The 14,684-nt window shown below is 39.8% G+C and overlaps 1 protein-coding gene and 1 long non-coding RNA gene across 2 annotated transcripts; one reads left to right on the top strand and one right to left on the bottom strand.

The window, feature by feature from the left end:
- Window positions 1-1,862: 1,862 nt before the first annotated feature.
- Window positions 1,863-2,818, bottom strand: LOC138206689 (uncharacterized). The gene is made up of 2 exons (XR_011178954.1): window positions 2,658-2,818; window positions 1,863-2,105 (listed from the first exon to the last, which is right to left on the bottom strand). It is a non-coding gene; the product is annotated as an uncharacterized lncRNA (long non-coding RNA).
- Window positions 2,819-2,997: 179 nt separating this feature from the next.
- tat (tyrosine aminotransferase) lies at window positions 2,998-13,090 on the top strand. Its single transcript, XM_069163577.1, has 12 exons — window positions 2,998-3,087; window positions 4,028-4,332; window positions 4,641-4,745; window positions 4,905-4,972; window positions 5,208-5,366; window positions 6,180-6,318; window positions 6,441-6,493; window positions 10,811-10,963; window positions 11,143-11,271; window positions 11,485-11,568; window positions 12,112-12,210; window positions 12,303-13,090. Exons 2-12 carry the CDS (start codon window positions 4,035-4,037, stop codon window positions 12,441-12,443), a joined length of 1,428 nt encoding a protein of 475 aa, XP_069019678.1. The 5' UTR covers window positions 2,998-3,087; window positions 4,028-4,034; the 3' UTR covers window positions 12,444-13,090.
- The last annotated feature ends 1,594 nt before the right edge of the window (window positions 13,091-14,684 follow it).

Below are 14,684 nucleotides of genomic sequence, written 5' to 3'. Positions count from 1 at the left end.
AATTTGTTGAGTTCGTAAAATCCTTAAATATTTGTTGTTTTGAGTCATTTATTTACCCTGGTGGTGTCGAGCTCAAAGTTGAAATAAAAAAATTCTCTCATCCCTCCCAACTCTAGAGTCAAAGGCATAACTATTTACTCAGAATACATGTTGTCTCCACCACCGAGCTGATTTATGGCACCGAGTGTTCTCCCCCTGATGGAGTACCACACGATGACTCTGCAGTTTTGGTTGTAATTGTAAAATGGACTACAGTGTTAAGTTAATCGATAAGATTGAGTCACATGTTTTGAATCAGTTGGAAGCAACGTTTGCTGGAGTTTTTGATGATGTGAACAATTTATCCCAGGTGTCACTGATCCTTTGAGCCTTATGTTGTTTATTTTGGCCTCGCAGACGTGGAGTTTGTTTTTTAAGGTGGGGTTTACCACCTGGATGCCATCGATGAATTAATCCTTCTAAAAGGCTATTTGCGTGCAGTCTAAACCAGTTAAAAGCTGAATTATAACATATTGTGCATCATCGCTGGTTGTGGTCCTTTTGTGGGATTTGTCCATTTTGAAAAATAGAATAATGACTTGGCCCCGTTACTATTTTTATGGCTCCATTTCCCTCATATATTCACATAACTGTGAGGACTCCCTGCACCCTCAGAGACTGTGTTTCAAACAGACTGTAAGATGAAACCCCCCAGTAAAGAAAAAAAAAACAGCGTGACACACTGGCGATTGTGCATGGAGTCATTTTCTACAGATGTTGTTTAAGTTTGACCTGCCTTTTTTTTTTTTTCCCCCTTTTTTTCACCCCTCACTGCTCATTGTACTCACTTCAAGCTGCCGTTCACTGATTCACTGACTGAAGGTAGCTGGACACATCCGATGAAGATGACCCAGATGCCTTCGGCATCATCAGCGTCTGGTTTGTCCGTTGCACATATTGATTTAACACAACGTGACCGAACATAAAGTCACAACATGTTTTTTTTGTTGACTTGAGCCTAACTATGTTGTACCTACCATGAATAAGTAGCTCATTTTGTTTTGGGCATGGAACATCGAGAGGATAATGGTTAACAGTGATTGTATAAACTGTTAATCAGTTTTAAGTTTTGTCAATTTAGAAATATAAGTTCTCCTTTTACCTTTAAAAGATGATTTAATTGAGATTAGATTGAATAATTGAGTTGAATTAACAAGAAATCAACAAAAGTCCTATATGATTCCACGACATTCCTGATGGAGACGTCGTCTCAATACGCGAGACACAGGAGCAGAGAGAAAACAAGCCGTGCAGTGTTACATCAGCTTTTTCTTCTTTATCTCTTCTTCTTCTTCTCGTGTCTCACCCGTCTGGGAGAACAACCCCTGCAGGGAGGTAAGAAACTGTAAGATGCTCGTGATTTGTTCCGGAAATGTTGCTTCCGACACCCATGTTGTTCAAATTATAATACTGCAAATCCAAAGGCTTTCATCAGTGAGACATAAGGTCAGTCAGCAATGTGTTGCCTTATCGCTGTTCAATAAACTGTTCCTTAGTTTAGTTTAGCTCAGCATAAAAACCTGGAAACGGGAAGAAGCAACTAGCCTGGTTCTGTCCGAAAGTAACAAACCTTCTCATGAGTCAGCACTTCTAAAACTCTCTAATTAACACGTTGTACGTCTTTTGACTGATGCTCACAAAAATTAATGCTTTGAAGTTCAAAAGTTCACAAAGTTCAGGAGGTCATATCAAAAAAGCATAAAAACTAGCAAATGTAAATAAATGTAAACTGTCGCACAGCTGTTAATACATTTAACAATAAAAATGTGAAACTTTAAAGTTTAAAACAAAATTAAAAGTACAAAGAGAACACAGAGAAATGATTAACATATGCACCAGAATACCAGAATTCATTTTATTTTTCACACATGTTCTTTTGTTTTTCTGTCAAAAGTTGTTATTCATCCCAAACATGTGCGATTGTCTGGACCACGGTTCTGGATATATCTCCGGCTGCGTCAACCATTATTCAACATCTGTGGTTCATGGCACGAAGCTCCACAGCCAGCGGAAGAGTTTGATAAAATCCTGAAAGTTTCTGATGAAGAACGTGGAGCCTGCAACCCCTAAAAGTGTGAAAAAGAGACTCAAGTTCAGTTTTCATGAAGAATAGATGAGATTGAATATGATTATAACAAAAGATTTACGGTAATTTATATGTATTTCATTCAAAAGATGTGAGAAAAACTCTACATTCAAGTGGTATTGTGGGTTTGAAGGGATCTGCCTAAAAACATTTGGATGTTTGTTGTGTTTCTTTGATCATTAGAGGATTGGAAACAGATCAGATGCTGGAAAGTGGTGAAATGTTTCATTTCCAGGAGCACATGGTTGAGGGAAGAGGGGTTGATGTTGCATAGGAATTTGGAGGCTTTCCTTACTGAATTGAAAGCAGTATGAAAGTGTCCAGCTTTAAAATGTCTCTTTTTTATTGTTACTAATTATATGCACTGCCCAAACTACTGTTTAAACTATGAAAAAGTTAAAAAAAAATAATGTATTTATTTTTTTTAAATCGTGATTTTTGCCATTTCTGTTTCCTCCCATAACTAAAATATTTCCAATTAACTTTACTTAAGTGTTATTAAGTAAAGCAAAGGTACGTGCACGAGTTGAACCTTTAAATGTTGTTCTGTTTCATCCCTGCTGCTCCGCCGACGGACCTGTACTTTGTGCCTCCGCTGTTTTGACGCGCATGACACACGGCCGCAGACCGCGCTGAGGTGCCCTGTCCTGTCCCGGTGCACGAGACCGGCCCCCACCTCCACCCTCCATTCCTGTCAGTAATTGATGCCGTTAAGGGTTTTGAGGTGCATGTATGGTTCTGGTTAGTGATGTAAGTGGGGGGGAGGGAGGGGGGGGGGGTGTAATGGCACAGCCCTCAGCCTCCACCAATGGAAATATAGGCAGGGCTCAACACCCATTTTCGGGGATAATGCTATAAAACCTGCTTAATGTACACCCTTCAGCCTTCACTGTTAATTGTGCGTAAGAGTGATTAACCTGCGCTGCTGCTTTCTGGAGACTTTGTGTTCAATAAATAATAAGGTAAGTAAAAAAACAACAACTTGTTCTCCCTAAAGGTTTATTATTTCAATTAATGCTCGGACTTCAAACAAAGGACGTAGGAATAGAGTTGCGTAATGAGTAAATGTATCTTTACAAAGACTTTTAATGCGCCTTACCTGACTTTAATTAGTGATGCACGACTAAATGGAATATAAAAACATTATTGCAACCACCCAGCTTCTTCATGGTCATGTTATATAGTAAGGGTTTTGCATTGCTTTTTTTTTTTCGGAGGGACATATGCTCGTGAGATTATTTTCTCCACTAAAATTTTTGCATGACGAGAAATTAATTATTCATTTATGAAAAGAATGTAGCTTCCGTGCCAGTTCAGTGAAGTTTGAATGGAATAACTTTTGAATGAGTGACACATAAAAATGGAGTTTAGATCAGTGGCGCATTTTGATGACAAAATAGTTTTAATATTTTGAAAAAAAAATTTAAAAAAAAAAAAAAAAATCGCTTTTTTTCTTTTCTTCTTTTCTTTCTTTCACAATACAGCAGTTTTGATGCAGTTTTATTGCAACAGGTTTCCTTCAGCTCTGCCTTATTATCAGTGCTGGAAGAAGTAAAAAAGCTTTGTGCTAAATGACCTCTTTATTTTCTCTTTTATAGCCTCTTATTAGATTTTTACAGGCATATCAAAGTTGTACCTGGTCAGAGCAGATTTTGAGCATTTCATGGTGTTGGGAAATTTAATCTGTAACAAATTGTTACAGTTAATATGATAAAATAATCACATAATTGTATATCAAAAGTACCTGTCAAATAAAATATAGTGGATATATTAAATCCACTTTATTTTCCTCTGAATTCTTGCTGAGAAAAAAATGTAAAGTATCATACAGTGACATTAAACTAGAAATATCTCTGTGGTATTTTGCTGCTGAATCACTCACTGTCCATCATCCCTTTTCAGTTCCAGGATGGATAACAAGTCGTACTTGGTTCAGATGAATGGGAACGGAGTCCACGGCAAAACGACGGTAAATGCCAAAAGCCTGAATGGGAGCGGAGTCAATGGGAAGGCGGTGCACGGGAACGGCATCCACCACGTCAGCGTGAATGGCAGCTTGTATCCTGCCAAAACCAAGAGCCGCAGGCAGAGATGGGAGGTGAAGCCCTCAGAGATGGCCAACAACACCCTCAACCCCATCAGGGCCATCGTGGACGGGATGAAGCTCACCCCGAACCCGGACAAACCCATGATCGCACTGTCAATAGGTGGGAAGCTTTCTGCATGACTAAAGTGGGGGTTTAAAGATTTGTTGAGATAGCATTTTATATAGAACATGAATTTTCAGCTCTTAATCATTGAATTCAATATGTTGTCTTCAGATCAATGCCGTGATGTTTGTCTAAAATCAAAAACATACACCAATAAATTTGGATAATTTATTACCAATGCATGTGCAATGACATCCTGTCCAGTTCTGCCAGCTATTTGTCTTTAGAGGTGTATGTTTTCTGACACATTTTTATGCTCTCCATCCACGACCTTTTGTATTTACTTTCTTTCATCGGCTCCTCAGGGGATCCTACAGTGTTCGGAAACCTGCCTACAGACGATGCGGTGCGTCAGGCCATTATAAACGCCGTGGACTCCCAAAAATACAACGGCTACGCTCCTTCTGTCGGTCAGTCACACATTTCAATTTTAAATGCACAAAATGTTGTTTGAAATGAGTCCTGAAAGCAGAAATGCAGATGCATAAATTGTTGCTTCGTCCACCCAGAGTTATGCTTCTTTGCTTGCATGTGCTGTGCTGAGTATTTTCTCTGCGTGTCACCTGCAGGTTACCTGAAGAGTCGGCAGGCGGTGGCCAACTTTTACAGCTGTCCCGAGGCTCCACTAGAGGCAGAGGTGCTCACTCCTCATACAGCTCACACTTTTTTTTGTGCATGTTTGCTTTGCAATGCTTTGCCTTTGAATCTGAATAGCAGTACAGCATACCTTATGTGCCTCAGTGAAGAGACATGCCAGTGCACGTCTCAAATATATATCTGCTTGTTATAGTGACTTTATTCATGTCCAAACAATAGCAGGACGTATGGCTTTGATGTTCTCAAAAGTGACGTGCACCCACCCTCCCTTGCAGGATGTGATTCTGACCAGCGGCTGCAGTCAGGCCATTGACCTGGCTATCAGTGTCCTGTGTAACCCGGGGGACAACATCCTTGTCCCATGCCCAGGCTTCTCCTTATATAAGACTCTCGCTGTTTCCATGGGCATCGAGGTCAAACTCTACAACCTGCTGGTGAGGAAGAGGTCGGGGTCGAAGGGGTCTTTATGGTGGAGGGACGGTTACATATGGAACATATTCCCATGAAAGTCTGCAGATTATATCTATACAGCTCTATTGCATTGGGCTTTTTCATAGCAAAGGAAATTTCTGCCACACCTTTACAAAAAAACACCTGATACCACAAAAGATTGTTTGGAAAACCTTAGTGATGATTTTGGTGAATTTTTTTAAAAAGCTTTGGAGGAATAATTTCATCTCCACAAAACACAGTAGCACCCCAAATATTTAAAGTACATTTAAAAAAAAAAAAAAAAAAGTCCTGTTTGTACTGTTAACAGAATCTTTTTTTTAGCTGAAATAATGATTTTCTAAACATTGTATGTGTCGAAGGATAATTGATCTAACTAAGATAAATTATGCTACAATTTAATGTGTTTTCGTTGCTTCTATTATTAGAGCTCACATCGGTGTATGTGAAGGCCTCCATATCATTACTACAAATACTGTAAGGCAGCTAAACTAAAAAAAAAATTTAAAAAAAAAAAAAGATCTTTGTTATAATAAACAAGATAGAAAACATATTCTTGATTTTCCAGCATAAAACTGACCGACTTTCATTTACAAATAAAAATACTTACAGCTGTGATGGAGGTTGTCCTCATAACAGCCGCTACGTAAAAAATGCTATGACTGTTTGACTGATTATTCCTGCTTCACTCTATCAATGAAGCCTCCCTGGAACTCGTTGCTTATTCAATAAGCCCTTGAACATTATCAGTGTTTTACCATTGCATCGTCATCGTGAATGGCATCTTTGGTTTGCAGCCAGAGAAGTCGTGGGAGATCGACCTGAAGCACATGGAGAGCCTGATTGACGAGAGGACGTCGTGTCTGATTGTCACCAACCCGTCCAACCCGTGCGGCTCCGTCTTCACCAAGGAACACCTGCAGAAGATCCTCCAAGGTTGGCTGCACTCCTGCTCCTCTCTGCTTCATTACGAAAGGGTTTAAATTCTGCAAAAGCTTTTAATTGGCAAAACAGCCAGAGGACATCTCACATAGTTCTTGTTTTTGTTTTTTTGCCAGTGGCCTCCAAACACTGTGTTCCCATTCTGGCTGATGAAATCTACAGTGATATGGTGAGTGCAACACCGCGCCAAAACACGAGTCACATCTCAGTACAGGTTGGCAGGTGGGCTTGGCTCTGTGTAACACCAGCGAGGCACATTTTTCACCATAGTGACAGCAGAGATTGCGTTTCATTTGGTGGTATTTGCCCTGGCTCTGGATGGTGAGTTGACAACTCCACATCAGCACAGGGGGGATTAGGGGCCAAGTGGTGGATGAGCTGGTGACAGGAAGGTCGGCAAGGGCACGCAGGGCGGGCCGGGGTGGTAGTGTGTTAGACCGAGGCTGGGTGCACGGACAGGTTCAAAAATGTAATTCACTTAGTGTATAATACTTAATCACAGGAGAGTTTTTAAGAGTTACATTTAAATGAAAATGTAGATATCCTGTCCTGCCAGGTCATTCTTTATATGTTTTCAAGCTATAATTTGTCATGCTGATTGTCCATATTGCAAATCTACCATGTAGCTTTTCTATACACGACATCCACTGCAAATCGATCCGTCAGTTGCTCCTCTGGAGATTTTTTTTCCTCATCCGACTCAAAAGTCTAAAACAGTCTCAATAATATTACATAAGAAAACCCTCAAAAATAGTATGAGCAACAAACCTTGCTAACAAGCCTCTTGTGATAAATGTGGTTCAAACTCCAGCAGCAGTCACTCTGTCTGCCCTTTCGGTTATTCACCCACTCTGCTAGTTTGATATTGTGTGTCTGTTTTGGCTTGTTGCCACAGCAACATGATGATGCAGCACCTGGGCGGCAGGTTTGGTGCAGAACAGCATTTGATATTTGATATCAGAGGGTATTGACGCTGACACCTCTGAAGATGAAGATCAACCTGAGGCTGCTGATAATGAGAAACTAGTTTATGTTTTACTCATGAATCTGATTACTTAAAAGCAGAAGTACAGCATGTAAATGGCAGAGACTGCCTTGACCCCGCTGCTAGAAACTCACAAGTAGTTTTCCAGGACAGATTTCCAGCTTGTGAAACCAGATCTCACAAATTTTCAGAGAAATGTTAACTTTCAGCGGATGTGGCCTCGGCTTCAAACAATGAAAAGAGGATCTTTGAATTGCAAAAGCTAATTTAAACTCTAAAACTCTTTACTTTCTCCAAAATAAGAACCACGTCAGCTGAAAAACTCCCCCTTAAAATGCACGCGATGCTTCATCTGTACATCCATGGTCAACCGCAGAACAATAGCTCAGTGCAGTTTACTGTAGCCAGGCTGCAATAACCACAATCATGTCGAGATTACTGTGATTTAGTGATTTGGGTTTGGTTGATCAGCTGGGTGCGTAACAGGACAGTAGAAATCAAAAAATGTTATACAGTAAGTTGAAAAGGTGACAGACGATATGATTTTGAATATGGCTTCATCCACCTTATAAAAGTGCCGGGTAACTTGCAACGAATTATGTAATTGTTAAAAAAAAACAGCTTACGTATTCAAGGGTCACTTGTGAAGCAAACTGATATGTTGACTACTAGAAAACATTATCAGCACATCGGGTCCAAAGCATTGACATCACTGTTAGCCTTGAAAAGTCTATACGGTTCTGTTTTTAATCAAAGGTTATGCAAACATGTTTACACACACACACACACACACACACACGCACACACACACACACACACACACACACACACACACACATGCTCTGAAGCAGGTTGTGGGTTGTTTGTTAGCTCAGTAAAAGGTTGGAGTCAAATTGTTCAGTGCAGTAATTTTCCACTAACAAACACAACACAAATTCACGATTTTATTAATTAATGACAACCTCATTGTTGGGTCTTTAATCAGTTATGACTTTTTAAAAGTCAGCGACGTCCAGACGAACATCCAGAGGTAAAGCTCGGAGCTCAGAAGTGCACACAAAGTTAAACGTAAGAGACCTTATGTCACACTGTTTCTTCTGGAAGAAGGATCTCTCTCCAGTTGCTCTTCCTGAGGTTTTCTTTTATTTATATCCTTTTAAAGAGTTTTTTTTTCTCATCCAAAGAGAGTTTCTAAAGACATCTATCTCTAGTGAGGGGTAGAAATAGAAGTTAAGGTGTTTCGAGAAGACACTGAAGTCGTTGCCACAGTGTTTGCTAATTTTGATCTTCGGTTTTTAGAGAGCAGCAGGACTCTGATAAAACTTAAAATCCTACTTTTCATGTTGTTATTCAGAGCAGTTATTAAAAACATGACATGATTGCGAAAACTGTGGTTTTGCTCACTCATATTGTTCACTGTCTCGGATGAGATAATCCGATTTTGTAGCTCATGTGGTTGCAATGCTGTTTCTCTCCTGTTTGATGTAATGTAGTGTTTACCCTCAGTACGTTTGCCATTAGTGACACCGTGAGGCACGAACAGCAAGGTGAAAACGTTTGATCACCGTCAGCTCCGATTGCAGCGGCCGTCGCGTTTGTGTTGAAAACAGTTGAGTTGGAGCAGCAGGCGCTTTTCTACTTAAAAACCTGGTAGTTCATCTTGAGTACAGTCTGCATACTGCATCGACATGGATGTTTCCCAAAAAACAAATAGTCATGTGAAGAAATTCTTCAACCTCGACATTATTTATACATCTCTGATGAAAAATGGGCTCTTACATCAGGATTTAACGCTGTTTCATTCATTTGAAGAAGCCCTGGAAGCTGAGTTTAAGTATTGCTGACTGTCGCAACATGACAAAAAAACAGGTTTGGTGTGTTAATTTTTCGAGGAATGAACTTCATTAAGTCTAACAGGTTTGTGTCTGAGCTGCCTCTGCAGGCTGTCTGTCAGTGAAGATGACAGAAATGTACGTAAAGTAGTCGAAGAAGTTGCACACCAGAAATGAATCTTGGTCTTACAGCTGTATTAGAAAAGCGCTTTTTGCCTCCACAACAACTTTTCAAAGGCCAGTTTTGTTGTTGTTGTTGTTGTTGTTGGAGATGTTGTGAGTGGAAAATTTTCGAGTTTGGGTCGTCGGGTGCATCCACAAACCCAAATCAGCACCATCTGACCATTTCAAATTGAACACACGCTGATCAGAATGACTCTGCACTTTCTTTGGCTGCATGTGTTTGCAATTAATGCAGATTGTCTGGTTTTGGCAGAGACAGAAACTTTGAAGGAATCCATGGGACCATGTGGTGGGCGGAGAGCTGAGCTGGGGGTGTGGTGGTGGGCCCTTTTTCTTTTATGGCTTGAGTGTTTGGAGGTCAAGGGTGTCTGGGGACCACACCAACAAAGTCAGCAGGTCATTATGACCCCGTTCCTCTCCTCTGTGAGCCGATGAATTATGTTTGTGCAGGGCATGTCTGCAAAGTCAACGTGTTCTTTGTGCAGATGTGTGGCCTGTATATGAACCGTAAAGTCAGTCAGCGTTAAGTCACACGTTTGCATCATGCTTGCTCCATTTAAAAAAAAAAAAAATTTACATCCAGCTTTTTCAGCGCAGATCACAACGTTTTAACATCATTCGACTGTTACATAACTCATACTCGATAGAAGTGAGGGGGGCGGAGGGGCGGGGGGGAGGGGGAGGGGTGGTTTCAGACAGCGCCAAGCCAAAGATTGCTTTAAAATTGTTCATTAAAATTGTGCATATGTGCTGTTATGTTATTCATCTGAGCCTGGCCAATAGGACGCGGGGCCGTGTCTCCCTCCACGTCACTCTTACTTTAATGTAGTGCTTTAATGAGAACCAGCTTTCCGTGGGTGAAGCGGAGCTCTCTGTGGTTACCCTCATACATAACACCCTCTCTGGACTGTTTTACTCTCTGCTTTTGGCTTCTCGCTCAGCTACAGAATAAATATATACATTATCAATTCTCAAAACAATATTTGCAATAATCTATACTTTGAGCTACAGCAAAAGTATTGTCATTTATAATGTGGCTTATTTACCTTCTGGATAAATAAACAGGCGAGATTCAAATATTTTATAACATTAGTTTTTAAATTACATGCAGTGTTCTCCAAAAAAACATAATAACTGTACCGTTGACGTACTTTTGGAAGGTACAGTACAAATATATCAATAAATCACACACACACACACACACTGCGTCTCTGATACCGGTGTCATCCGCACAAATCTAACAAGAAACAAAATAAACTGAAACAATACTGAAAAACAAAGTAACTTCATGTCAAAGTTTACTACAGGAATGAGAACAGGTGAGATAAACAAGCCAACTCATCTCAAAGTCTTGAAAGAAATGAATAAATCTGAGTGTTTAAAGCTGGTGAAGAAATTACAGTTTAAGTAGCCATAGCAACCAATGGAAATGTCTCCTCAATTTAGAAATGTCCAATGTGTAATTCATGTTGCTGCTCTTCCTCAGATTTTCCCAGGATGCAGTTCTCCCTCGGTGGCCTCTCTCAGCGGCGACGTTCCCGTCCTTTCCTGCGGAGGCTTGGCCAAACGCTGGCTGGTCCCCGGCTGGAGGATGGGATGGATTCTCATCCATGACAGGAATGACATATTTGGCTCTGAAGTACGACTTCTTTGTGCATTGTTTTTAAAATTAGAATCGTAATTTACAAAACCTAAAAAATATTTGGGCAGGTAGCGATCCAAGGTCTGTAATAATTGAAGGGGAATGTGGATGAAAATTTTAGAGGGCGTTTCTGTAATTTTTTTGTTTGACCTGATTGACTCATGTCTCCGCTGCAGATTCGAAAGGGTCTGGTGAAACTGAGCCAACGTATTCTGGGAGCCTGCAGCATCGTCCAGGGTGCTCTGGAGAGCATCCTCAACAACACACCTCAAAGCTTCTTCAACAGCACCATCAGCTTCCTCAAGGTAAAGCAGGGACATCTTTTTTTGATCTACTCTTACCAGCTCTATATTTTACTGGGATCCAAATACCGTCTAAATAACATCCTGGACACACAGGTTGGTCAGCTGACCCAGACCAGGAGAGTAATTCGACCTAGCGGAAACTGATCAATGTTGTTATGCAGAGGTATTATTTATACGAATACGAATTAGACGGTTTCTTTTTCTCTTCCTCAGTCCAACTCACAGATTTGTTTCAGCGAGCTGTCCACCGTCCCCGGCCTGAACCCCATCATGCCTTCAGGAGCCATGTACCTCATGGTCAGTATGAAATGTGTGTGTGGGGTTTGTTTTGAATTTGGACACGCAGCTTTTTTTGTCATGATGACGTTGAAGTTAAAGGTCCACTCCACAGATTTTTTTTTTTTCAGTTTTCAAATTTTTTTCATCATTATTCTGTGTCAGGTTCATCTCTTTTTACATTTCTGAGGTTGCATTGTGGGAATCGTAGGATCCTGTGTTTTGAGGTTTAATCCCGAAAAATTAACAGATATGTTTATAAAGTAAATAAATAAACACAATGGGATTCAGCGCTGGGCGTGAATTTTTACCTTTTTTTTTTTTTAATCATGCAGATGTTTTAGAACAGTATTAAGCTATCATAGTTTGGCAAGAAAAAAAACACGAGTGACTAATGAGCCAAACGTAATGATCTCATATTTTATGTTCAGATGAATCTGACCTGTTTTTGCATTTGAATCTTTGTCATACGGCAGTTGTTGTTATTGTTTTTTTTTTCTCTGAATGGAGGTTTGAATTGGATTTTCTTAATAGAGGAAACTGTGTGTGTGCTCATTTGTCCAGGTTGGGATTAAGATGGATCACTTTCCAGACTTTAAGAACGACGTGGACTTCACTGAGCGGATGGTGACAGAGCAGTCTGTCTTCTGTCTGCCTGCAACGGTGAGACAACATCCCCTCTCCTCTCACGGTTCATCATTTTGTCCCAACATTAAAATAAAACTAAAACAAATGTCTGCTCTGTCTTCTCCCAGGCGTTCGAGTATCCCAACTACTTCCGCATTGTGGTGACGGTGCCGGAGGAGATGATGGTGGAGGCTTGTGCTCGGATCAGGGAGTTTTGCCAGCGTTACTATCGACCCCGCAGCTGCGACAGCAATGACCTGGACCAGTGATGCAGCAGAGCTGGGCCGGTCTGACGGCTGTCCTCCGGTCACGTATACTGAGCTGGAATCAGCTTTTAAAATCCCGCCATACTCGGAAGTAAGAAATGTAAAAATCTGGTGTCATGTTGTTGCAAAAGCCGTCACCCCAATGTGGGCAACAAAAAGCTTGAACGCAGCATATTTGATGGTGTAATTTTTTATGTAAACCGTATGCAATGAGCAGACCCAATATTTATATTTTATACAGGCAACTTATATTAACCTCTACTTGTTTTGGTGTATTTATATAATTTGTGTATTGCGTTTTATGCCTGTTTGATGTCAACTGTAGGATTATAGACCAGAGCATACTTCACACACCAGCCGACTTCTTCATGCCTGTTGTTTACTTTCTGATCCACAAAAAGAGGAAGTGACTACATCTTTTAAAAATCAATTTTTATAAGCATAAGGTACTGATAATCCTCTGCCTACATTGCTAGTGTTAGACTGCGTAGGCATTCTCTCTATCAGAACTTTCTCTGTATATTGTTTGTGTGTTAATTGTGTTAAATTGCATATATCTGTACATATATCATATTTTGTTTTGTTTTTCAGACACGACATTTTATTTTGTAGTTTTGTTAATAGTTACCAAATAAAAACATATTGACAAATGGTGTTGATTGATATTATAATAATAATAATAATAAACTTTATTTGTATAAAGTCCAGTCATCTCCACAGCCTTGAGTTCAGCTCCAGGTGGTTCTGACTGCACCAGAGGACCAGCTACTCAACCTCCTGTCTATATTCAGACTCATAGCGCCTTTCATACAAGAAGTGCTGCTCAAAGTGCTTTACGGCAAGACAATTACATACAGTGTTTCAGAGACAAAGCCACTTCAATCAGAGCCAGTGTTGCTGCTTATGTTAACACAGATGAACTCCCAAAAGATAGTTTCAGTGGAAATAAACTCCTTACTTACTAAAATAATCAGCGACCTCTGATTAAACTCTGATGAAAATAAGGTCTAATCTATCCAGAATTCAAGTTAACACTTAACCTGCAGTCCTACCACAAGATCCTGCAATGACACACCAGCATCCTTTTTTTTTTATGCTCAGTGTGTTTTTCTGTGGGACATTAAGCCAAAAACACACCTCCAGGCAAAGATTTTGCTTTGTTTACACATTTCGCTTGCTATATAATTTAATTCTTTAAGTTGTAGTTTTGCTGTCTTCCGTTTTGTTATATAATGTAAAAAATAGTAAAACAAAAACGTTTCCCCAGTATTGATTTTTTTTTTTAAGTTATTTTTTTGCTGTGATGTCTGAAATGGAAACCCTTTATAAATATTTTTCGTAAATTAATTAAATAAAAAAAAAGTGGCACAATTTTAGTACTTCCCCACTCGCGCTACCTTTCCGCCAATAGAAATGATGATAGCCCGTTGACACGTCACGTGATTTTTTTTTTTTTTTTTTATTTTATTTTTTTTTTTTGCTACGACTGCTGCCAATCAATTATAGCTCGGACAGGTAAAGTCTTTAGCTCAGGTTACATTTTCTTAATTTCGACGGGTAAACACTCATGTTTACAACTCACGTTGTGATAATTATGGCTTTTTTTTTTTTTTTTTTTGTACCATTCAGGAGTTTTACAGCTCTCAGCTATATTCCAGGGGGTTTCCAGGTGTGTGCAGCTGTTCTGAAAACAGTTAATCAGCTGCTTATCAACAACATCGGCAAAGAAGCATCTCGAGGTAAACTAATGTAAAACGCTTTGCGCCGTTGCCGCTATTTGTGCCTAAAATAGGACTCAGTCCAACCTCAAACAGACATGATGCAAGTCCTTTTGGTCGATCCTACTTCTTCACCCCTGGTAGCAGCACCAACACCTCTTCTTCTGTGTACAATACCAGTGTTCACTTTATTAGCTGTATATGTGGAAGAGACTGATATTATTATTTGTTTATGTGTAAGGCAACATCAGGCTTGATTTATTTTTTCCTGACGACAAACAAAATGTAACGAATGAAAACATAGATTCACTGAATTATTCAAGTAATATATGATTGTGCACCAACAACCTGTTTTTTTTTTAAACTTTTTTTTAGTTTATAGAATGAATAGAAATTGATGTTAATTCTTTAGTGCAGAAAACTGTAGGTGTCCAGATTTCTCACTTTCAAACCAAAACATTCTGAAATGCTCTGTTTGCTGTTTTTTGTTGAACTGCTGGGATCATGTGCCAAACTAGCTGATACG

This window comes from Embiotoca jacksoni, unplaced genomic scaffold (assembly GCF_022577435.1).
Source record: "Embiotoca jacksoni isolate LCO1_2020_lvr unplaced genomic scaffold, fEmbJac1.0.p SCAF_3, whole genome shotgun sequence".
Classification (NCBI taxonomy): Eukaryota; Metazoa; Chordata; class Actinopteri; family Embiotocidae; genus Embiotoca; species Embiotoca jacksoni.
The sequence above is the reverse complement of the archived record's forward strand: the minus strand, read 5'-3'. Positions and strand labels throughout refer to the sequence as shown.

What these genes read in the sequence shown, in the direction of transcription:
- tat (XM_069163577.1), top strand. Translation starts at nt 4,035, where the DNA reads ATGGATAACAAGTCGTACTTGGTTCAGATGAATGGGAACGGAGTCCAC. An exon ending in CAGGAGCCATGTACCTCATG is followed by an intron (nt 11,569 to 12,111) that starts GTCAGTATGAAA and finishes TCATTTGTCCAG; the next exon opens with GTTGGGATTAAGATGGATCA. An exon ending in TCTTCTGTCTGCCTGCAACG is followed by an intron (nt 12,211 to 12,302) that starts GTGAGACAACAT and finishes GTCTTCTCCCAG; the next exon opens with GCGTTCGAGTATCCCAACTA.